A 26,731-nucleotide genomic window follows, 5' to 3' on the forward strand; every position below is an offset into this window, starting at 1 on the left:
CAGCTGAATGTTATCGGAAAGCAGTAAAATTATTTACATATCCACTAAACGTTCATTCAGTAAGGCTTGTATTTCCTTGTTCTTTGTTTCCCTTTACCCTCATTTACGCTTCAGAGACCCCCAATTTATAATCTGACCCCCAGTTTTATATCAAAGCTTTGCTTTTACTCAGTCTGACTCCCAGCTTTGACGCCAATCAGATTTTTTACCCTAAGGGATGCACTGGTGTTAGATTCATAATTGTATATAATTTGTTTATTTTCAGCTCTGCATTCAGGATGGTCTAAAACGTCGAAATGTTTAATAGTCTTTTTAAACATATCTGCATACATTGGGTATAAATGTACATTCCATACACACACTAATAACGAAAGATGGGGATTTTTTGCGAGACACGATTATGATCATGTACTTAGTCGAAAATTGATACATGCAAATTGTAAAATGAAGCAGATTTTTTTATTAAAAGAGAGGGGGAAAATGACGATGCAGCGAAAGAGGTGCATAAGGAAAATGTGGAACCTGAGAAGAAAGTAAGTTGACAATTAACGTCTATGGAAGAAAGTCGCGGTCATGCAATTAATCTTGACATAATATTCTGTCATGTGAATCCTGTGTTATCGTAAGGGAGGTTGGCATACGAGCTTTTGGCAGGAAAATTTGGGGATCTAAAGTGTCCGCGATGTCGCTGCCACTACCCAATTCGTGTCCGCAGCCAACAATGTTTCTGGTATCCCAAGCAAGCATAACGTCTAACAAAAACTGAAGGTTCCCGGGTGGCCGGGCGTTCTAAGACGTTCCCCATTACATATCATCGACATCTCAACTCTTTCTGCGTGGGTTCGTGACAAGGGTTCTGCCAGCGTGGTTATGTGGGAAAGCTTGCCAGTAGCTTCCCGTGTGTCGGTGGTTCATCCGACATATTTTTTTCTGGGTTCTTCGTCCACCAGATATACTGGTCTCCATGTAAAGCCAATCATGCGGTGAAAAATGTTGTTAAACCTAAAACAACAGCTGACACTGACACTTTCGACTCGTACTTGATGGTACTGTTATCAATGTCGACACATGGTTGACCTGTCGGTCAGACTTTGTTCAGAGTTGGTTGCGGTTGTAACAAAAAGATTTCGTGAGTTTTTTTTTTTACGTGAGTAATGGTGAGTAGGCTGAAATGTTTTTTCTTTATTGTAAACTAATTAAGAGACACAAAAGCGATAGTTAATTGGCAATTGTGGCAGATAATAGTTTTATAGTAGAAAGTTACGTCAAGGTAAGTATTGTTAAAGTTATTGTAGGCTAATTGGCACGGTAGCTACAGTTAACTGGATGTAGTGGCAGATATGAGTCTTATTTGAGAACCGTTGGCACGTCAAGGGCTTCTTATTTGGGCTTATAGGTAAAGAAAAAATTCCCTAGTAGAATTTTGGGTGTTAAAGAGAAGAAATCAGCGGAATAGTACAACAGGATGACGGGTATGTAACATGTATACAACGGTGGGAGAGAGGAACTTGCAAGGTATTTTCAATGTATCATATTTCAGAAGCTTTTTCATTGGACTAAAATACTTTTAAAAGTCTTCGTCTTTGAAAATAATCTTGATGTTTGTAAAATAGTAAGATACATTTGCACATTTTCTTTTTATTTATTCATTTGTTTACTTTTGGTATGCGATGCACGCGTAGTGACTAACGGAATACTCAAAGTGGGAGCCAAAGGTAACGGTTTTTGTTACAATGAACTAGAGTCTATTATAAAGTTGTAGTCTATAGGTGCCTTATGTATGTATGTATGTATGTATGTATGTATGTATGTGCACTCTTATGGCTATTCGCAATATCCATTAAATCTAGCATAGTTTTAATATCACATATCTTGGTGTAATAGGCGTTCATAACACAGTTCATTTTTAATTATTTCATTCATTGACTAAAAACTAATTTTTATTCACTGTCGCCTACATCGAAATTGTCAAAAGTGCTCGGAGTAAACGGATGAGTCTCCTCCGTGCTAAAGACTAGCTTGAGGTCAAAAAGGAATTGACCTGCGTTTATTCCAAGTTCATGAACCGGTCATTCAGTACAATTCTAGGGAGATGACTTAAGGATATTATATAGCGTAGAGTAAATCAATAGAAGGCAAATGGATTGTAAACAATTTGTATAGGTTGTCGCTTCCTGTTACGGACATAAACTTTTAACCGGGAAGTGTTGCCTTTTCCCTTAAAATAAATTCTGATTGTATTCCCATGCATGTAAAATAAGCTTTTTACAGCATGCTGTTATGCAAGCCTTTTGGCATAGTTCTGTTTCAATTATCCCCATGTGATTTTTAAAAGATTATCCCTAATCGAGAAATGCACATGCAGCAGTTGTCTATTCTGAATGCACAGTGGCACAAAGCAGTACATTTGACGGTGTATGTGTGCACTATATATATACAGGGTTATCAGTGAGGTATTATACCGTACGGCTGGGTTAAAATAAAAGTAGGAAAAAAGACAAGAAAGAAACAAGGATTTGATTGTTCACATTTAGCGATTCAAAGCATAAAATATACACAGGAATATAAATATAACATTTTACTGTTCTGTTGATGGTTACAAAACTTTTTTAACAGCTATGTAACGGAGTAATATATGATATATGATTATCAGTTTGATTTTTGTCAAGCCCGTGGAGGTGGTACGCACCACTGCAGCCGTCAGCAGAATAGTGACAGTTAAGTCTTGCTTCACAGCAGGACTCATCATCGAAAGCCATGGGCGAAATTATCCACATAATTCTTTTAACATACATAGCTGCCATTGACTTCCTTGTTTTTCACATGTATGCACCAACCTAATAAGGACACCATCAACATGTAACAGATTAGTGATCATGCCAGTTGTATTGATCGATAAGTGATTGATGGTGTATGGGAGAAAAACTTAAATTGGCTCATTCAGACTACGTGAAAGGATATGCGCAACAATGGCAAGAACGTTTGACTGATTCGTAAAGCAGGCTTTACATATTCATGAGAGAAAAAAAATTAATTCTCCACACAGTCAGCCATGGTTGATAAAGGAGCATAGCGGATTGTTGTCCATGGCTGACAGTGATGATCCCACATATGTGGGAAGCTAGATGTAGCAGTCGCTTTTCTGGTGGTGATGGCGATGACAACAGTTAATGTGTTGGGTCATGGTTTTATTTGCATGCATTTCATAAATCTCAGTCATAGCTACTTGGAATGAATCAACACAAAACTAAAACAGTTGAATATATGACATGCTTGCTCACCCCTTTTTCAGAGGGCCACATTTAAGGTCTGTTTTTTTAATTTGCTGATATTTCCTAAAGCATTAGACAGATTTTCTTTATTTTAGCTATCAACCATAATGAAGCTATGATAATTGAGTACGTGACATGCTTGATGTACCCTGTGACATTATGGTGTTGGTTCAAGTTTTGTTTATACATTGCATGAATCATTATTAAGTTAAAACAATTAATTATGTCATATGTTCACTGCACATTTGTTTCTTGAAATCAAGGGAACGTTTTATGGCAGTGCTTTGATCATGGGTTTAACATGTGGGCTCTGACCTTGTTACCTTTTTTGTTACCTTTTTTATCAGTCATACATAATTAGATTTTTTATCTGTGATTTACAGAGAAGTCGTTGGCATTAGTATGAACTCGATGTTACATTTTTGTTAAGCCCTTAACTGAAACTTTTGACTAGAGTTTGAAACTTGCTACTATTCATGTTTAGAGAATGGGAATTGCTTTTTCCATCACTCAGTTGAATCCCACCCCACTATAGGGAGATGTGGGGTAGGTCAAAGGTCAGCCCCTAATTCCTACATAACTTGGTAAAATTCAGTGCATATTTGTTATGATACATGCACACGTATTTTAGATTTATCCATGAAATATTGCATAAGTGGATATTTAATTAACATTTAAACTAACATTGCCCCATGGGCATTCCCCAGTCTGTCCTTAGCCCGTGGGACCCAACCCTGCGGTCATAACTTGGACACATTTGGGATCCCCATCTCATGACTAGTTACATAACTTCTCACAATGTAAAGGCAATTGTTTATGTAACATGCATTAACTCGTAGGTCTTTTCCTGGTCAACACCTCCTCATTTCAAAACTGTTCATAGCCCTGTTTTAAAGTTTTTATGTGCACTTGGCATTACCAAAATAAATTAATTTGTATAGACAATGTAGGTTCCTGGAACTGGTCCTAATCTGAGGGATCATCTTTGGGGATCATTGAGATCCTCACCTTGTAACTATTTACATATAAAAGGCCCAGTTATTTATGCCGCTAGCATTGGTGACACTCATAATTCCTTGGGACTTGCCCATGATTATAACATAGAAACTGTTCTTAATACCACCCTCAAAATATATACACTTATTTTGTATGAAACTGGGAATTCACCTGTGTAATCTGAAAGCAACTGAAAAAAGGCATTAGGCTGAGGTAAATAAAGGCAAGACACTGTCTTGCAGAAATCCTTGTTTGTCACCATTACTGTCAGTCATCCTTAACGGAGGCTGCTTATCAGGTGTAGAAACTGAATTTTTAAAAAATATATTTTACTTAAATGTGGATGCTTCAAAGAGAAACATGTACTCATTAATCATCCTTTAATATAAAACTTTTGTCCAGAACAGAGAGATTTGCTGATTTTTGATTGAAGGCATTGCATTATTATGCTGAACTGGCACTTTTGGTTATTTCCATTATTAGGAATGTTGTGTCTGTTGAACTTGACATGATATTTGTATTTTTGAGAGAGAAAAGGGGGTATACACTATTATCAGTGTCAGAACAGTGAGCTCAAAGCATTTTCAGTAATAAATTATCAGATATGTACCTGTATAAAAAAACAGACATGATATAAAAACAATTTTAGATAAATTTTATTTAATTCATGGCATGCCTGAGATGTTATCTGCCACATGCTAATATTGACATTAGCTAGTTGACCATTCAGATGACATATTCTGTCATTAATCTGTCGGTGACTGGATTTGTGAAATGTTATCATTCAGCATTTTTGATCACATGTCTACTCCTGATGACAAAACAAATATACATGTATGCAGTACAGCATGAACAATACAGTACTCCTTTACTATAGGGATCTCCATTATAACACATCTGCTGTAAAATGAGTTTAGTCATGGATTTCATTGCATTAAGTTGCGGTAAGAATATGTCATGTACTTCATTATAACGGTGGTCTCATTATAAGGTGTTATATTGTGGCTACAGTGGACAGTGTTCTCATGAGTGAGTACTGTATTTTTATATTTAACATCTATATTTAAAAATAACTATTTTATATTATGTTGACCCGATATTTTAAGGATTTATATTTTGTACCTTTAGATTTTATTTTATATACCTTTTTCAGGGTTTACACCTTATTATTAGCGTTTATATTTTTCTGTTCTACATGTTTTCCTTTATTTGGTAGGGTTTATCTTTCTGTAATTTATTTTCTTTATAATTATATTTTTTATAATTTATGTACAAATTAGCACCATAAAGCAATTATATCACACAAACGGTAGATAACCAATTACTGACATTGCCCCATACAATCATATATAGATTTCTATCTGCTGTCATTGCTGTTTACAATCATACATACATAACTAGTTACTGACATTGCCTTATACAATCACATATATGGTACATAACCAGGTACAGGGTGCCCTGCTTGGGTACATGGTTCTTTCTGTGGTTTTCCCCGGGTTCTTCTGTCACCATTAATACTGGCTGCCATGTATAGCCTATTGTGTGCTGAAGAATGGCATTAAACCCTACAACAACAACAACAACCAGTTAAAGACATTGTTCTTTACAGTCGCATATACTGTACATACCGGTAACCAGTTATATTGCCCTATACAGTCACATATACAGTACATAACCAGTTACTGAAATTGATACTGTACAATCCCACATACATAAATAGTTACTGACATTTCCCTGTATAATCACACTTAATTAGTTGCTGACACTGCTTTATACATTTACACAAACACAAACCAATTACTGACATTGCCCAATACATTCACACAAACATAACCAATTACTGACAATGCCCAATACATTCACACAAATATAACCAATTACTGACATTGCCCAATACATTCACACAAACACAAACCAATTACTGACATTGCCCAATACATTCACACAAACATAACCAATTACTGACATTGCCCAATACATTCACACAAACATAACCAATTACTGACATTGCCCAATACATTCACACAAACATAACCAATTACTGACATTGCCCAATACATTCACACAAATATAACCAATTACTGACATTGCCCAATACATTCACACAAATATAACCAATTACTGACGTTGCCCAATACATTTATATAAACATAACCAATTACTGACATTGCAACATACAGTCACACATAAATAACTTGATGCTGACATTTTCCTATCCAATCATGTATACATTGCTAGTTGCTGGATTGTCCTTTACAATCACGCATTCATGACCAGTTACTGATTATTACCTTGTACACTCACACATACATAACCAATTACTGACATTTCCCTTTACAGTCACACATGACCAGGTACTGACATTGCCCTATACAATGACACATTTGGCACACAACCAGTTACCGATATTACCTTGTACATTCACACTTACTGACATTGCCCTTTACAATCACACAAACATGACTAGTTACTGACATTGCCCTTTACAATCACACAAACATGACCAATTACTTACATTGCCCTTTACAGTCACACATACATGACCAGTTACTGACATTTCCCTTTACAGTCACACATACATGACCAGTTACTGACATTGACCTATACAATCACACATTTGACACACAACCAGTTACCGATATTACCTTGTACATTCACACTTACTGATATTGCCCTTTACAATCACACAAACATGACCAGTTACTGACATTGCCCTTTACAATCACACAAACATAACCAATTACTGACATTGCCCTTTACAATCATGCATACATGACCAGTTACTGACATTGCCCCTACTGACATTGCCCTACAAAATCACAAATTTATCACACAACCAGTTACTGATATTACTTTGTACATTCACACATACATGACCAGGTACTGACATTGCCCTACAAAATCACAAATTTATCACACAACCAGTTACTGATATTACTATGTACAATCACACATACATGACCAGGTACTGACATTGCCCTACAGAATCACAAATTTATCACACAACCAGTTACTGATATTACTTTGTACAATCACACATACATGACCAGGTACTGACATTGCCCTACAAAATCACAAATTTATCACACAACCAGTTACCTGATATTACTTTGTACAATCACACATACATGACCAGGTACTGACATTGCCCTACAGAATCACAAATTTATCACACAACCAGTTACTGATATTACTTTGTACGTTCACACATACATAACCAGTTACTGACATTTTCCTACAAAATCACATACAATTAGTTGCTGACACTGCTTTATCCAGTCACACAAACATAAATGAATTACTGACATTGCCCAATACATTCACACAAACATAACCAATTACTGACATTGCCCAGTATGTTCACACAAACATAACCAGTTACTGACATTGCCTTCTACATTCGTAGATACATAACCATTTGCTGACATTAACAGAATTTTGAGGAAGGTTGGTCTTTTTTTGATTTTGTATAAATTATTTGTGGTGAAGTATGTGTTATTGATAAAAATGTAGAATATTTATTCATATATCTTTGTTGTAGTCAAAGGCAGCTTAATAAGTATTGTTTACCAGTATATGATAGAAGCAATATGAAGAATGTTTACTAATAATAACCTTCCCATGATGAAGGTTATTACTAGCCAGAGCAGTATATTAGGTAAGAGAAGGGCATATTGTTCTATTTATGTTGTAGCATCTCAGGAGAGCCAACATTGTGTGGCACAGTGATAATTAAGTTTTTGCCTTTAGCTTTATTATCTCATAATACAAACTTTGAAAACTGGTACAGTAGCTTAGAATTTAACAGGAATTTTAAGTACTTGGTCTTGAAAGGCTGGAACCCTCCCCGTTAATTATACATGTGATTACCTGATTTGGATGATTATCATGTTAAATTTTTTATGCATGTAGGTTGGAGATGACAAGCAACAGCATTGATGTCATGCTAACAGTGTACATTATCATTGATGCTCTTTTGTGATAATTATAAATGTGTGAAAATAATTAAATTCTATATCATTGCAGGTGAGACCATAAAATGTGAGGATCTGTTGAGATAAACTTGACTGCATAAAGTGGCCAGAGTCATCTGTTTTGTATGAAACATTAAGTTCACGTACCAGTCACAGCAAATATATAAGACAGGAGATACACAGCCAAAAGGAACTAATTGACTTGATAGACTTGCATATAATATTGCTTCATTTAACTTGGCGGGGTTCTGACAGAATTTGGAAGCAGAAGTGTTCCAGGAGATTGTGTGAACAAATTGTATATATATTTTTCATTTTTGGACATTGTGGAAAAATCAACTTGGAGTAAAGTCTCTTTGGGATCCAGACCACAGTAAGGGGCCATCGAGTGATGGACAGAATCCATGACACGGTTGCATGGTATCAACAGAGGGTAAGAGAGAAGTACACTTGATTTCACCATTTAACATGATATTTTAGATCCAAACATTTTAAATACCAGGGCCTGAAAATCTTGTTCTGGTTTCCTTGTCGAGAACCAATAGGACCCTATACTGCCATGTTCCACATAAGCCTGGTATTGATCCTACATCTCGGTCTTGATTGCAAAATTTGGTTAAGCTACAGTATATACTTGGTTTTAGCTAAGGTTGTGTAATGGTGGACATTTATTTGACAAATTTCAAGGTTAGGCTAGTGCTTCATAAAGTCCTTGCTAAATATGGATATTTCTGGTATTGTGTTAAAATATGTCTCAGAATGGTCTGCTTCTGCTTGAATCATTGCAGATTTATAAATCTTAAGGTGTTTAAATATTAAAGAGCAAATTGTATTGATTTTATTGGAAGAAAGAAGAAATAGTAACAGTCTGATGGATTATTACTTGTAGTATGTATATGAGGAGTCCAGAGCTGAAGAATATTGGTTTTGGACCTTGGACCACTGTAAATTTCAGGCCCCATGTAAATTTTGTAGTTTTGTTACATTTGGTATTGTTTTTGCTAAATGCTCAAGAGTGAATAATTTGTCTAAATATATGCTTACATGACAAGTGTTGCATCTAGATTAAATATACTCCCACATGACAAGTGTTGCATCTAGATTAAATATACACCCACATGACAAGTGTTGCATCTAGATTAAATATAAACCCACATGACAAGTGTTGCATCGAGATTAAATATAAACCCACATGACAAGTGTTGCATCGAGATTAAATATACACCCACATGACAAGTGTTGCATCTAGATTAAATATACTCCCAGATGACAAGTGTTGCATCTAGATTAAATATAAACCCACATGACAAGTGTTGCATCGAGATTAAATATAAACCCACATGACAAGTGTTGCATCGAGATTAAATATACACCCACATGACAAGAGTTGCATCTAGATTAAATATACTCCCAGATGACAAGTGTTGCTCTAGATTAAATATACACCCACATGACAAGTGTTGCATCTAGATTAAATATAAACCCACATGACAAGTGTTGCATCTAGATTAAATATACTCCCACATTGCATCTAGTGTTGCATCTAGATTAAATATACACCCACATGAAAGTGTTGCATCTAGATTAAATATACACCCACATGACAAGTGTTGCATCTAGATTAAATATAAACCCACATGGCAAGTGTTGCATCTAGATTAAATATACACCCACGTGACAAGTGTTGCATCTAGGTTAAATATACACCCACGTGACAAGTGTTGCATCTAGATTAAATATACTCCCAGATGACAAGTGTTGCATCTAGATTAAATATACACCCACATGACAAGTATTGCATCTAGATTAAATATACACCCACATGACAAGTGTTGCATCTAGATTAAATATACTCCCACATTGCATCTAGATTAAATATACACCCACATGACAAGTGTTGCATCTAGATTAAATATACGCCCACATGACAAGTGTTGCATCTAGATTAAATATAAACCCACATGGCAAGTGTTGCATCTAGATTAAATATACACCCACATGGCAAGTGTTGCATCTAGATTAAATATACACCCACATGACAAGTGTTGCATCTAGATTAAATATACTCCCACATTGCATCTAGTGCTGCATCTAGATTAAATATACACCCACATGACAAGTATTGCATCTAGATTAAATATACGCCCACATGACAAGTGTTGCATCTAGATTAAATATACACCCACATGACAAGTGTTGCATCTAGATTAAATATAAACCCACATGGCAAGTGTTGCATCTAGATTAAATATACACCCACATGGCAAGTGTTGCATCTAGATTAAATATACACCCACATGACAAGTGTTGCATCTAGATTAAATATACTCCCACATTGCATCTAGTGCTGCATCTAGATTAAATATACGCCCACATGACAAGTGTTGCATCTAGATTAAATATACACCCACATGAGTGCTGCATCGTGCTTTTGGGCAAACATTATGTGATTATATTCAGCTGCATAGCTCTATTGATTAGCTCAGCAGAAATTTTGAGGTCAGTAAATAGTGCTAACACTGGTAAGGATATCCAGGAGGTTCTAATCAATCTGCTGAGCACTGTAAATAACTGATATCTTAAACAGAAAATGTTTCTTTACAAAAAGGTAAAAATTAAACCTGTTGAAATGAATATTGTACTGTGCTAAAGCAAGGAAGACCTGATCATATGAAGTACTGCCACAATTGTTGATAAAGATCAATCTACCAAGGTGAGATTTTTGAAAATTCAGTACAATAGGACTGGTAGAAAATGTCCTTGTCAAGCCTAGTAGGCTTAAAGTTTGTGGTGCCCAGGTCCTTTTTTCAGCTCATAAAAGAAACAGAAGGCATTTTGATATATCTTACTAGAAAATTAGATTGGTCAGTCCTCGTACCGGTATGTACAAGAGTCGTCCAGGGACGATTGCATTTTGAACATTTTTCAGGCATGTTCTATGGAAAAAACTCGCAAACGAAAGAATTAGTTTAATTAATTGGTGTAGTGGAAAATTTTGATGGATTTTGCAGAATGGGTGGTGATTAATCGTCATGGTAACAGAATAAGTGCATGAAGAAAATCTTCATGGTGGTCAGTGGCTGCTTGACAAACTATTGATTGGGACCATTGGTGAAAATTAGAGCTGGGTACCATGAAAAATGTTGCACTGCAGTATTTCTGAATGTACCATAATACAGACCACAGTATATATCACAGCTGTATTTGGGACCAGCAATTCAATTTTCTTGGGCAGGGTCCTGACACTTCTGTCATTAGCTGGAAAAAATATCTTGCTCTGACTTGAAGCAGAATAACAGCATATTATATACATGATATTGTTAGGAGAAAATAAAGAATTATCTTGAGATAAAGGAAAAGAAAATATTTCTGCTCAAAAGAAAATTTAAATCGTAATATCATATAGAAGATGAATTTGTTCTGCATATGTTAATTGTTGTACAAGTTGTAATAAAAAAATCAGTAACAAAAGTAGGTTGATTAGGCTTAACACTATAGATGATACTGTTTAATGACATCATTCAACTTTTGAAAACCTGTTGATAAAGATAGGTCGTGTTGATACTGAAACCATCAATTTACTAGCTACACTATTGATATAAAACTTTCAGCTGAATGCCAACACCCAGGCTGGATATTTCTCAGAGAGGTACAGTAAATATAAAACATGCTTACTCAACAGACAAGAAAATATTTAGTGACATTGAGAACTTGTGTAAAGTACTGACAGAAAACAACTGCAATCCTGAAAATTGTGGGATGATTACCAGTCCTACAAGGAATACATTTACTTAATACATTCAAATATGCTATTGAATAACTAACGATTTTTTTGTTTTTGTTTTAAATCCAGAGTCTTTCAAATAGTTGGATTTTTCCTGAATATCTTTCACAACGTTACATGAGTATGATACATGACACATGTCAAACATGGATTAAAGGATCATAATTATAATCATATGTGTTATGTACGTCATTAGTTTGCGACAGACAACCATTTTGTAAACATAAAAAGATAAAATTTTCAAATAATTTTGTCATGAATAATGAAAATACATCCTTTTTATCATAAACATCGTAACAAGATTGCTCGAATTTCTGTACATTCCTTACTGACGTCAACTAACGATGTACTGTTACAGTGAAAAGGTACTATGGTACATATTTTTTCACTGTACCAGTACTTTGGTAGTTGACTGGAAAAAATTACTGTGTCAAAACAGTATACTGGTAATACTGCGCACCTCTACCGAAAAAATGCTTGCAGTTTTAACAGTTATAAAGAGTACCAAGTCTAGATAATCGTTTGTCTCATAGCACATGTTTCCAACTGGAGTCGCATTGATTTGTCAATTAAAGACAAGAAATAGCATTAATGGTTTGATATGACCATCAAAAAGCCTTAATATTTATATTAATGAAAACATCTGGAGGACCAACAAATTTTGACTTAAAAGAAATACAGATAAGATTCAGAGATGACCTCTTGAGAGTTCTTACATTAACTTTGCACTTCTTACCTTGTGTCACACAAGAAACTTTATACCAGCCTGTTTAAAGGAGAACTTCAGATTATTTATTCTAATGGACAAATAACAAAGTACTAATGAGGGAAGATTATTTATTCTAATGGACATATAACAAAGTACTAATGAGCAAAAAAGTTAAATCCTTTATTTAATTATATCACCATGCATTAAATAACAAATAATACAGACAGACTTTTTTTATTTCTAGTCAGAATTTCATTATAAATTAAGAAACATAAGCTCTTTGGAGCTATTTTACTGACTATAAACAATATTATAATAATTTACTTCAATAATCAGAGATGTTAACAATTATTATTATTTTTTTTTCTAGTTACGAAATTATGCTTCTTTGCTGAAATTACAATACCTTTCCACATTTGTTTTAATAATCCATGTGAAGATTCTCTCTCTCTCTCTCTCTCTCTCTCTCCAGTTTCACATAGTATCTAAATGCACATAAATAATGGCTGGTCAATCCGCACTGTAAGATAATCCATTCCCCCATCGATTCATGTTATGGGGAATGTTACATCACACTAATGCAGTACTCTTGTTATGTGGGTGCAGACATATACACATAACATCTGTGTGAAGGAAATATCCTGATTAATATGTGGTAATTTATCCAGTATTTTCAGGCTAACGAGGAATGTCATCTTTGGCAATTTCATTAAAATGAGTTGGGGTGATCAGTTTGTATGGTGGGGACTGGTTTTATATGAGAATATTATCTATGAATATACCCAATAAAATATGTTCAAGAAATGTATGTGTGATAAATGACTTTGAATGTATAAAGATAAAACTTGATTCCTTTAACTGTTATTATTGGCACAGCAGGATTTTGTGTTATGACGATGGTTCTATATTGTATGTATCAGAACCATGTGTTTTTGACAAGACATAACCAGTGAATACCATATACTGCATGTCTGCCATTGTAGACAAGCACAGTTACTACAATGCTTTTAATAATGGGATAATTGATGAAAGCTTCTCATTGCTTTATTGCAAAATGTCACTTAATAACTACTGTACCTCTTTATGGTGGTTGGTCTAGAAGTCAAGCACTGACATGATTTATGGATTTTTAAAATACAAATGAATGTTATATGTTTTGTATCTTTATGCTAGGATGACTGACTTTCTTGTGTTAAGTCATATTTGAGTTGGTTTTTTTTTTTTCCAATGATGAATCCTGGAGAAACCTCTGAATATTATACAGTTTCATTACATTTTCTTTTCTGGACATTAGAAGACCATGTTAGGCTTTATCTGGCTGCAGAATTTTTCTCTTCTTCTTGAAAGTTCTTAAGTAATTTTGTGTTTTTTAAAAACAGTGTGGTTTTTTTTTTTTTTGCAATGATGAATCCTGGAGAAACCTCTGAATATTATACAGTTTCTTTACATTTTCTTTTCTGGACATTAGAAGACCATGTTAGGCTTTATCTGGCTGCAGAATTTTTCTCATCTTCTTGAAAGTTCTAAAGTAATTTTATGTTTTTTAAAAACAATGTGGGGGACTACATGCACATGTACTGTGTACAGTTGTTCATACTAGTGCATTATTGTGTTATGCATTTGCTTTTGCACATCTTCTTTTGCAACTCTTTCTACCCTGTTTAAGATGTATATAGATTTTAGATTTTTGAATGTGGCCACATAATTGTTTTGTAGATATTCATACTGTTATATTTTTTATTGTATTCATGCTGAAGTGGTGTTCCCATGGGAACTCAGTGGTAGGACTCACAATGAGAAAACTAATTGCATTTTTAAGTTCTGTCCAAGCTGCACTCATTCAGCTGCCATTCTTTGCCCCCCCCCTTTTTATGGGTGTTTTCATGCACAGGAAGAACACTTTATAACAGCTCCAGCTGCCTAGCCATTATATAGTTTTTTATGTACTGATGTGCTATTCAACACCAACCAACTACCTTGAATTTTTTCACACAAAAAACTCCACTAGAAAGTTTGAAACATAAGGGTTACCCATGGTCAACTGGATTTGCAAGATTCTTTTTACTCTGGCTTGATTTCGTTCCCTCCAGTTGAAAATGAAACCAAAATATCTTACTAAAAAGCATTGTAACATCTCTGACATACATGTTTTTACAAAAAGAACATACTGTGATTATGTTTAGCAATAAATATTTTTTTATCGATACAAAGTATAATATTACAATATGAAAAGATGCTATCATCATGTATCAGGACACATGTCTTTGAAGCCCTGTGATGATTTTTTTCCTAATATTTTGAAACTTGTATTAAAAATCGTTGCATCCAATTATATCTTATTTAAATATGGTTCTGTTCTCAGTTTTGTAAGTATAAACATTGGAAATAAGGACAAAGTTGTGTACATATTTTATGGGAACTGTTTTTTGTATGTTATGGTTATTTTATGCTTCTTCTCTACAGTCTCTTTTTTTGTGTGGTTCCAAATGGTATAAAGCATATGCTAGTCGTATCTGTCTCATAAATTGACATTGCTGTTATTTTGTATTTCAGAAAGAGGTAAGCACTCACTTTCAACTAATATGAATAATGGAAAGACCAAGCTTTAAATGTTACAACCATGGTTGGAAAGAACAAACATTTCAGGAAAGTATCGCCCATTTGGAAGAGGCACATGCCGCTAAATAGATTAAACTTAAGAAACTTGCAATTTCGGGCTACAGACAGAATGAAAAGTATCACATGTTAAAGTCTCACTCGACTTACGATTTCAAACTACGTAGAATGGTAGATAATAGGGGGTCTTTCGTGCTGAACATTTTAAATGGATTATACCAGTAATTGTTCTGCATTGTACCAGTTGTTTTGTTGGAACTTCGTAATGTTACTCAAGCTTGTCTTGACTGGCAATGTTTTTCACAACGTGCACATATATATTTGAAGCCACCATACCTTGTAGTGTAATCATTATCGATGATTTATAGATGTTTCATTGCCAGTTCGTACTTTGAAGATGAATGGGCTACAAGTTCTACCAACATAGAATTGTCCTTTCTGGTATTAATGTATTAGAGATAAACTTGACAACAGAATTTCAGTTGACTCTTGATCACCATACAGTTGTGATACAGAATATACATGATAAACTTTAACAGCATCTTGAACCAGTATCTGTGGATTTGGTACATACATTTGTGATGAAGAGTGCCCCATTGTGATGTGAACTCGATGCTTGACTGCATAGATTTGAATATTGCCTTCACTAACCAATGTTATCAATACTTCTTTCTCATCTGGGGAATTACCATGATTGTTCAAAACTGCCATTGTTCAACTTCTTTAGAAGAAATAAATACTTGACCCAAACAATTTAAAGAACTACCAACTTGTTTCTAGCCTTTCATTTATTTTTAAAAAATCTTTAAAAAAGTTGTTCTATTCTAACTTGTATCTCATCTGAATTCAGAAAAAGTCTTTTTAGCAATGAACAGTCTGCACATTATCTCAAACTGCCCTTCTGAGAAAAGTTAACGATCTTCTCTCTGCTTTGGATAGTGGAAAGGTTACAGTCCTCACCCTCTTTGACTTGTCTGCAGCATTTGGCACAATAGACCATGATATATTCACTGTCACCATTTTGTATTCGTTGTTTGTGATGCAGCCTTACTATGGTTCTACTTGGTCAACAGGACACAAGTTTTGTACATAAATGGAAAACATTCCGGCCCAGTTAATCTATGTTTTGGTGTCCCACAAGGCTCTGTTCTTGGCCCAGTTCTCTTTCTATACACTCAGCCGCTCTCAAGTGTCATAGATCAACATCCGGTGTCTCGCCTGTTGTACTTGGATGACACTCAGATATGCAAATCTAGCTACCCAACTGAAGTTGAGGCTCCCATCCAAGGCATAAAGAGGTCCATTTTTGATGTGAAAACATGGAAGACATGTGCCACACTGTAGATGAATGATGATAAAACTAAAGCAATCCAGATCACCATGCAGTGACTTTATCATTAACACCCTTTGCTTCAAAACAGTATAAGCAAGGCCAACATTGAATTTACACAGTATGAAACCTAGGTGTCACTCTTGACATTACGCTCTCATCACACTAACATGTAATGAATATGAAACACTTGTACATTCTGTAGTACTTTCAAGACTGGACTATAGTAATTCACTTCTGTTTTGTCTCAGTATCTAATACAGAAACTTCAAAAAAAATTCAAAACATGGCTGCTTGGATCATCCTTAGAGTTAAAAGAATTGAGCACACCTCCCCCAGCTTTGTAACCTTCACTGGCTACCTGTTTGATCCAGGATCAAACACGAATTCTGTTTGCTATGCTAAATTTCGTTGACTGGCTTCAGTCCAGTATACGTATCTGACTTCACCCATGCATTCACTCCATCTAGAAACTTATGCTTCTCTTCAGACAATCTCATTCTCAATCGTTTCCACTGTTAAAACAAAGTTATATTGACATCTTTATTTTGCTTACCAAGGCCTATCTATGTAGAATGAATTGCCCATAGATTTTAGACATAAAGACACTGTGTTCTCATTCAAGAGTACTCTTAAAACTTCTTATTGTCAGCATGTTATTGTGTAATTTCGTGTTGGGTTTTTTGTGTGTAATTTTGCTGTACATGTTTTTATTTTTATCTAATGTTGTAAAGCACTTAGAATTTGTAAAGATTAGGTGATGTACTAAGTACACATTATTATTATTATTATAATTATAAATACAAACAATATATTGAACACATAAACAATAGACTAATATAACAGAGCACAGTATCCTAGCATCAGTAAATGAATGGAACAGAAATTATGCAAATGGAAAGATGATGATAGTGAGATCTCTATATATATAAATTATGTATATAGTTACCAGGCACATAAATATCTATCTAAATATTTGTATGCATGCTTGGTAACTTTATACACAATTTATTTAAAATATGTAACATTTTCAGCACCTATGCATTATTGTAAAGTGGGTCTTCAGTATCTTCGGTCCAGAAATTTGCCCTCTCCACAATATATCCATTTCTTAAGTCCTTTTATTGTTCTAATTTACAAATTTCTCATTTTCGTCATTACAGGCACAACATTTTAGGCACACAATCAAGTGTTGCATGGCATGATGGGAAATCATACATTTTTCACATATAAAAATATAGGATTGAAAAATTATGAAAATTATTTCATCAATAAATCTGTATATTTACTCTTAAATATATAATAAAGTTCTTGAATAATTCTTTTTCAAAAGCAATTTAAAAGAAAATCAAAGTGAATGCTATTAAAAAAATGATCTAAAAAAATCAAGGTAACTGCTCTCATTTTTCATTTATGAACAATATTTTGATGTAGAAATTTACCTACCTATAATTTCTAAGTAAAATTGTTTTTAAAATATTGTTACACCCAATTACAGGAAACTGTAGATTTCACAGAATTAAAAAAAGGCAATGGCAAGGATGTAAGGTGTAATTTTCCACCCATGCTCCCCCAACCCAAATCTATAAAGGAGAAAAAATAATTGCTTGTCAGAAGTGTGTATTTAATGTACATTTCATCTGTGGTGATTTTGTGACTTGCATTTATTCAGAGCCAAGTTGTGTGTATGTGTGTGTGTGTTCATCTGTGGTGATTTTGTGACATGCATTTATTCAGAGTCAAGTTGTCTTTGTGTGTGTGTGTGTGTTCATCTGTGGTGGTTTTATGACAGACATTTATTCAGAGCCATGTTGTGTGTGTAGTGTGTGTATGTTCATCTGTGGTGATTTTATGATGCATTTATTCAGAGCCAAGTTGTGTGTGTGCGTGCATGTTCATCTGTGGTGATTTTGTGACATTCATTTATTCAGAGCCAAGTTGTGTGTATGTGTGTGTGTGTTCATCTGTGGTGATTTTGTGACATGCATTTATTCAGAGTCAAGTTGTGTGTGTGTGTGTGCGTGTTCATCTGTGGTGGTTTTATGACAGACATTTATTCAGAGCCATGTTGTGTGTGTAGTGTGTGTATGTTCATCTGTGGTGATTTTATGATGCATTTATTCAGAACCAAGTTGTGTGTGTGTGTGTGTGTGCATGTTCATCTCTGGTGATTTTATGACTTGCATTTATTTAGAGTCATTTAATGTGCGTGTATTCAAATGTGGTGATTTATGACATGCATTTAGAGTTTTGCTTGTGTGTTATCTGATGCATTTATTTAGAGTCAAGTTTTATATGTGTGTGCATCTATGGTGATTTTGTGACATGCATTTATTTAGAGTCAAATTGTGTTTGTGTGTTCATCTGTGGTGATTTGATGACATGCATGTATTTAGAGGCAACACAATAGTATATTTGCATTTTAAGAGCTGTAGATGCAAGATTTGATTTAATTTATGGGCATAAATATTTCATGTTTAAAACTCAATGTGTTTTGTATTTAGTATTTTTTGTGATCTACAAGGCTCATTGCGAGTACCACAATGAAGCTAAATAATCAGACCCTCGTGTTTTCTGGACACTGCATTTTCAGAATTTGTAAGAATTTTAAATATTGTACAACATTTCTGGACATCAAGCAAGAAATAATAAATAATTCAATTCGGAACATGATGTAGGAATTATTTAATGTATACTTCACAACTGGTGATGGTGTAGTCCACCACCAAGCAGTGAATTACCCTGATTATCATGTGGATTAAGTGTTGTCAGTAGGAAGTAATGAAAACAGTTGGGTTATATTTATTTGTAATGAAGCTGTCAACATTTCCAGCAATTAATTGATTTGGTTCGTTCAGATATTTACATTAGATTTTTTACTGTCAAGACAGGTTCAAGCATTTTGATGGCAGTGATGTATTATCTTTAAGTATATTATTTTGGTAATACATTCAACTGTTGAAGAACACATGGGTCCCCGGGTTTCTGAGTGATCAGAAGCACATGCTTTTCCTAATCACTGCAATTTCACCACTGTCTGTGCGGGTTCTTGTTGTTGTTGTTGTTGTTCTAGGGTTTAATGCCATTTTCAGCACAAGATAGGCTATACATGGCGGCCAGTATAACTGGTGGAGGAAGAACCCTGGAAAACCCAGGAAAGAACCACCGACCCACGAGAAGCTACTGGCAGGCTTTCCAACATACCCACGCTAGCCGAACCTTGGACTCGAACCCACGCAGACAGAGGTGAGATGGCAGTGATCTGTAACGGTGTGCGCTTTAGAACACTCGGCCACTCGGGGCCCCCCACGGGTTCTTGTACGATGGGCAGTCAGCTATATTTTACTACAACATACCAATATCCTGTGAGACAAGTTTTGAGAGGAAATGGTGGAAAAACTAATTAACTTTGTTGGTAATTATTTAGCATACTTTTTGTGCAAGCCTTCAAACCAGATGGTTAATAGGAGACCACTCTTCGTAATGTATGACCTGTTGTCCTTCATAGTTATGCCATTCAATTAACTGAGTAATTTTTTAAAGTATTGAATTAATTACAATGTTAAAATTGTGTGCAGGCCCACAGACCATGACAGTTAATCAAAACACTCTTAACTTTGTATCTTTTTCTTAGGTATGATGTTCAGTTAACTGTATTATAATGTAGGATCCTTCTGAACTCACTTCATGGGTAACTATTGTAATGTAGGATCGTTGAGAACTCACTTCATGGGTAACTGTATTATAATGTAGGATCGTCCAGAACTCACTTCAAAGGTAACTGTATTATAATGTAGGATCGTTAAGAACTCACTTCCTGGGTAATTGTATTATATTATGTAGGATTGTTCAGAACTCACTTCCTGGGTAATTGTATTATATTATGCAGGATTGTTCAGAACTCACTTCCTGGGTAACTGTATTATAATGTAGGATTGTTCAGAACTCACTTTATGGGTAACTATTATAATGTAGGATCCTTCAGAATTCACTTCATGGGTAACTATTATAATGTAGGATCGTTCAGAACTCACTTCATGGGTAACTGTATTGTAATATAGGATCCTTCAAAACTCACTTCATGGGTAACTGTAATATAATGTAGGATTGTTCAGAACTCACTTTATTGGTAACTGTATTATAATGTAGGATTGTTCAGAACTCACTTTATTGGTAACTATATTATAAAGTAGGATTGTTCAGAATTCACTTCATGGGTAACTGTATTATAATGTAGGATTGTTCAGAACTCACTTTATTGGTAACTGTATTATAATGTAGGATTGTTCAGAACTCACTTTATTGGTAACTGTATTATAATGTAGGATTGTTCAGAATTCACTTCATGGGTAACTGTATTATAATGTAGGATTGTTCAAAATTCACTTCATGGGTAACTGTATTATAATGTAGGATTGTACAGAATTCACTTCATGGGTAACTGTATTATAATGTAGAACTCACTTCATGGGTAACTGTATTATAATGTAGGATTGTTCAGAACTCACTTTATGGGTAACTTTATTATAATGTAGGATCCTTCAGACTTCACTTAATGGGTAACTATTATAATGTAGAATTGTTCAAAACTAACTTCATGGGTAACTGTATTATAATATAGGATTGTTCAGAACTCACTTTATGGGTAAGTGTATTATAATGTAGGATCCTTCAGAACTCACTTCATGGGTAACTATTATAATGTAGGATCGTTCAGAACTCACTTCATCGGTAACTGTATTATAATGTAGAATTGTTCAGAACTCACTTTATGGGTAACTGTATTATAATGCAGGATCCCTCAGAACTCACTTCATGGGTAACTGTATTATAATGTAGGATCCTTCAGAACTCACTTTATGGGTAACTGTATTATAATGCAGGATCCTTCAGAACTCACTTCATGGGTAACTGTATTATAATGCAGGATCCTTCAGAACTCACTTCATGGGTAACTGTATTATAATGTAGGATTGTTCAGAATTCACTTCATGGGTAACTGTATTATAATGTAGGATTGTACAGAATTCACTTCATGGGTAACTGTATTATAATGTAGGATTGTACAGGACTCACTTCATGGGTAACTGTATTATAATGTAGGATCGTTCAGAACTCACTTCATGGGTAACTGTATTATAATGTAGGATTGTTCAGAACTCACTTTATTGGTAACTGTATTATAATGTAGGATTGTTCAGAACTCACTTTATTGGTAACTGTATTATAATGTAGGATTGTTCAGAACTCACTTTATTGGTAACTGTATTATAATGTAGGATTGTTCAGAATTCACTTCATGGGTAACTGTATTATAATGTAGAACTCACTTTATGGGTAACTGTATTATAATGTAGGATCCTTCAGAACTCACTTCATGGGTAACTATTATAATGTAGGATCGTTCAGAACTCACTTCATCGGTAACTGTATTATAATGTAGGATTGTTCAGAACTCACTTTATGGGTAACTGTATTATAATGTAGGATTGTTCAGAACTCACTTTATGGGTAACTGTATTATAATGCAGGATCCCTCAGAACTCACTTCATGGGTAACTGTATTATAATGTAGGATCCTTCAGAACTCACTTTATGGGTAACTGTATTATAATGTAGGATTGTTCAGAACTCACTTTATTGGTAACTATATTATAAAGTAGGATTGTTCAGAATTCACTTCATGGGTAACTGTATTATAATGTAGGATTGTTCAGAACTCACTTTATTGGTAACTGTATTATAATGTAGGATTGTTCAGAACTCACTTTATTGGTAACTGTATTATAATGTAGGATTGTTCAGAATTCACTTCATGGGTAACTGTATTATAATGTAGGATTGTTCAAAATTCACTTCATGGGTAACTGTATTATAATGTAGGATTGTACAGAATTCACTTCATGGGTAACTGTATTATAATGTAGAACTCACTTCATGGGTAACTGTATTATAATGTAGGATTGTTCAGAACTCACTTTATGGGTAACTTTATTATAATGTAGGATCCTTCAGACTTCACTTCATGGGTAACTATTATAATGTAGAATTGTTCAAAACTAACTTCATGGGTAACTGTATTATAATATAGGATTGTTCAGAACTCACTTTATGGGTAAGTGTATTATAATGTAGGATCCTTCAGAACTCACTTCATGGGTAACTATTATAATGTAGGATCGTTCAGAACTCACTTCATCGGTAACTGTATTATAATGTAGGATTGTTCAGAACTCACTTTATGGGTAACTGTATTATAATGCAGGATCCCTCAGAACTCACTTCATGGGTAACTGTATTATAATGTAGGATCCTTCAGAACTCACTTTATGGGTAACTGTATTATAATGCAGGATCCTTCAGAACTCACTTCATGGGTAACTGTATTATAATGCAGGATCCTTCAGAACTCACTTCATGGGTAACTGTATTATAATGTAGGATTGTTCAGAATTCACTTCATGGGTAACTGTATTATAATGTAGGATTGTACAGAATTCACTTCATGGGTAACTGTATTATAATGTAGGATTGTACAGAACTCACTTCATGGGTAACTGTATTATAATGTAGGATCGTTCAGAACTCACTTCATGGGTAACTGTATTATAATGTAGGATTGTTCAGAACTCACTTTATTGGTAACTGTATTATAATGTAGGATTGTTCAGAACTCACTTTATTGGTAACTGTATTATAATGTAGGATTGTTCAGAACTCACTTTATTGGTAACTGTACAGTAGTCCCCCTCTTATAAGGCCACCCCTAATGCACCAGGAAAGTGGCCTTATAATGCGGGTGGCCTTTCTAGAGGGGGATGACAAATGTGAATAGTAAATACATATGAAAAAAGTCACAAGTGCATTTAATTTTAAATATTTAATATTTTAATTAAAAAATCACATGAATGATGTGAAATAAATGTAAAACAAACTTTGTCATCATTTGCAAAAGAATGCTATGAATAACCATTGATAGTTTTAAAACTGTCTTTATAATTATGTTACAGTTCACATCATCTGTCACTTTGTTGGTATCACTCTAAAAAAAAAACAAAAAAAAAACAGTCTCGTCACATTAAAAATATCCTTGCTGTCATATCCCCTGCATATTTCGTTTAGTCTTTTGTTCCAATCTTCGACAACTTCATTATTAACATCAGCTGATTCGCCACTAATGACAAAACTCTTGATATTGTGTCGCACTTGAAATCTGTGCAACCATCCGTTACTTGCGATAAAGTCGTCATATTCCAATTCAACTGACAAAATTTTTGCTTTTTCTTGTCTTTCAAATCAGCATACAAACGTCTCCTGGCTCAAACAATCTTCCTTTCTCCGTCCATTTCACCTTTCCACTTCTGCAGAATTGTTTCATTATCTTTTACGATATTGTTTATCTGAGTCTTCCTGACGTTATTTTTCTGCGACATCCCCCCCCCCCCGTTGAATAACTTTCACGTTCTCCTCTAAACTGAGAATTTTTTTTTTTCTCGATGACATATTGATCTTTTTGCAGTATGTTATTCATGTTGCGAACTACAATACTGATAAAACAATTTTGTATGCATCTAAACAAATTGCCGTGTTTTCAAAGGAAGTGATCTTGTCACATGATTCGTTAGTCGCAGTCTGGTACCCTATTGCATTTATACATTTCTTTACACTAAGTGAGAGAAGCCAAAACGGCTTCGATATGTACCATTAACATCACGCAGATTTGACCTCGCGGCCGCAAGGATTCGTAATTTTGACAATTATTGTCAGCAGTAATAGCCACTGATTACCAAAGTGAACAAGCTCAATATCTTACAAAGGGAAGCCATAAAGGCTATTAAACCATTTTCCTGCTGACTTGGGTATTGTACATCGATACTGCCACTTCTCAGCTGTTACTACTGTATTCTTAACAATTATCAGAGTGACTAAACCGGACATCTTATGATAACACAGCAGTAAGGCTAATTGGATAATATGTACGTACCCTTTTGTATGGATTAAAATTTGAGTCTTTCTCGGTTTTTATGGAATAAATTTGGCTTCTCGTGAGGCGTAAATGATATAATATTAACCTTAGTGGTAAATGTACTTTACTCAACACTTCTTTCAGTAACGAAAACCTGACATCGGCAAACAGAAATCGGATTACTTAACATACGTCATGAATACAATACTGGTTCTGGATACATATTCAAATAAAATGCGGCCGCTTGTGAGGGGTAAATTTTATAATTTTGCACTAATATGCTGGCCGCTCGTCGCGTTAGGCGGGTGGCCTTTCGCGAGGGGTACTTTTGAACACAAACTCGTCGGTGCCAACGGATTCTGGCCGTAAGGAGCGGGTGGCCGCTGGTCAGGGGGGCCGTTCAAGAGGGGGACTACTGTATTATAATGTAGGATTGTTCAGAATTCACTTCATGGGTAACTGTATTATAATGTAGAACTCACTTTATGGGTAACTGTATTATAATGTAGGATCCTTCAGAATTCACTTCATGGGTAACTATTATAATGTAGGATCGTTCAGAACTCACTTCATCGGTAACTGTATTATAATGTAGGATTGTTCAGAACTCACTTTATGGGTAACTGTATTATAATGCAGGATCCCTCAGAACTCACTTCATGGGTAACTGTATTATAATGTAGGATCCTTCAGAACTCACTTTATGGGTAACTGTATTATAATGCAGGATCCTTCAGAACTCACTTTATGGGTAACTGTATTATAATGCAGGATCCTTCAGAACTCACTTCATGGGTAACTGTATTATAATGTAGGATTGTTCAGAATTCACTTCATGGGTAACTGTATTATAATGTAGGATTGTACAGAATTCACTTCATGGGTAACTGTATTATAATGTAGGATTGTACAGAACTCACTTCATGGGTAACTGTATTATAATGTAGGATCGTTCAGAACTCACTTCATGGGTAACTGTATTATAATGTAGGATTGTTCAGAACTCACTTTATTGGTAACTGTATTATAAGGTAGGATTGTTCAGAACTCACTTTATTGGTAACTGTATTATAATGTAGGATTGTTCAGAATTCACTTCATGGGTAACTGTATTATAATGTAGGATTGTTCAGAATTCACTTCATGGGTAACTGTATTATAATGTAGAACTCACTTTATGGGTAACTGTATTATAATGTAGGATTGTTCAGAACTCACTTTATGGGTAACTGTATTATAATGCAGGATCCCTCAGAACTCACTTCATGGGTAACTGTATTATAATGTAGGATCCTTCAGAACTCACTTTATGGGTAACTGTATTATAATGCAGGATCCCTCAGAACTCACTTCATGGGTAACTGTATTATAATGCAGGATCCTTCAGAACTCACTTCATGGGTAACTGTATTATAATGTAGGATTGTTCAGAATTCACTTCATGGGTAACTGTATTATAATGTAGGATTGTACAGAATTCACTTCATGGGTAACTGTATTATAATGTAGGATTGTACAGAACTCACTTCATGGGTAACTGTATTATAATGTAGGATCGTTCAGAACTCACTTCATGGGTAACTGTATTATAATGTAGGATTGTTCAGAACTCACTTTATTGGTAACTGTATTATAATGTAGGATTGTTCAGAACTCACTTTATTGGTAACTGTATTATAATGTAGGATTGTTCAGAATTCACTTCATGGGTAACTGTATTTTAATGTAGGATTGTTCAGAATTCACTTCATGGGTAACTGTATTATAATGTAGAACTCACTTTATGGATAACTGTATTATAATGTAGGATTGTTCAGAACTCACTTTATGGGTAACTGTATTATAATGCAGGATCCTTCAGAACTCACTTTATGGGTAACTGTATTATAATGCAGGATCCTTCAGAACTCACTTTATGGGTAACTGTATTATAATGTAGGATCCTTCAGAACTCACTTTATGGATAACTATTATAATGTAGGATCCTTCAGAACTCACTTTATGGATAACTGTATTATAATGTAGGATCCTTCAGAACTCACTTTATGGGTAACTGTATTATAATGCAGGATCCTTCAGAATTC

General features: G+C 34.7%; 1 protein-coding gene across 4 annotated transcripts in view; it reads left to right on the forward strand.

The window, feature by feature from the left end:
- LOC149784417 (protein PHTF2-like) overlaps positions 1 to 26,731 on the forward strand; it is a 124,894-nt gene that overhangs the window by 25,503 nt on the left and 72,660 nt on the right. For all 4 annotated transcript variants that reach the window (XR_016413855.1, XM_089932473.1, XM_089932472.1 and 1 more), the window contains exon 2: positions 8,295 to 8,675. Coding sequence is in view for 3 of the 4 variants with exons in the window: in XM_089932473.1 (XP_089788599.1) it covers positions 8,634 to 8,675 (42 nt within the window). In the remaining variant the exon portion in view is untranslated. The remainder of the gene's footprint in view (positions 1 to 8,294; positions 8,676 to 26,731) is intronic.

This window comes from Sinohyriopsis cumingii, chromosome 14 (assembly GCF_028554795.1).
Source record: "Sinohyriopsis cumingii isolate HCF-2022 chromosome 14, ASM2855479v2, whole genome shotgun sequence".
Classification (NCBI taxonomy): Eukaryota; Metazoa; Mollusca; class Bivalvia; order Unionida; family Unionidae; genus Sinohyriopsis; species Sinohyriopsis cumingii.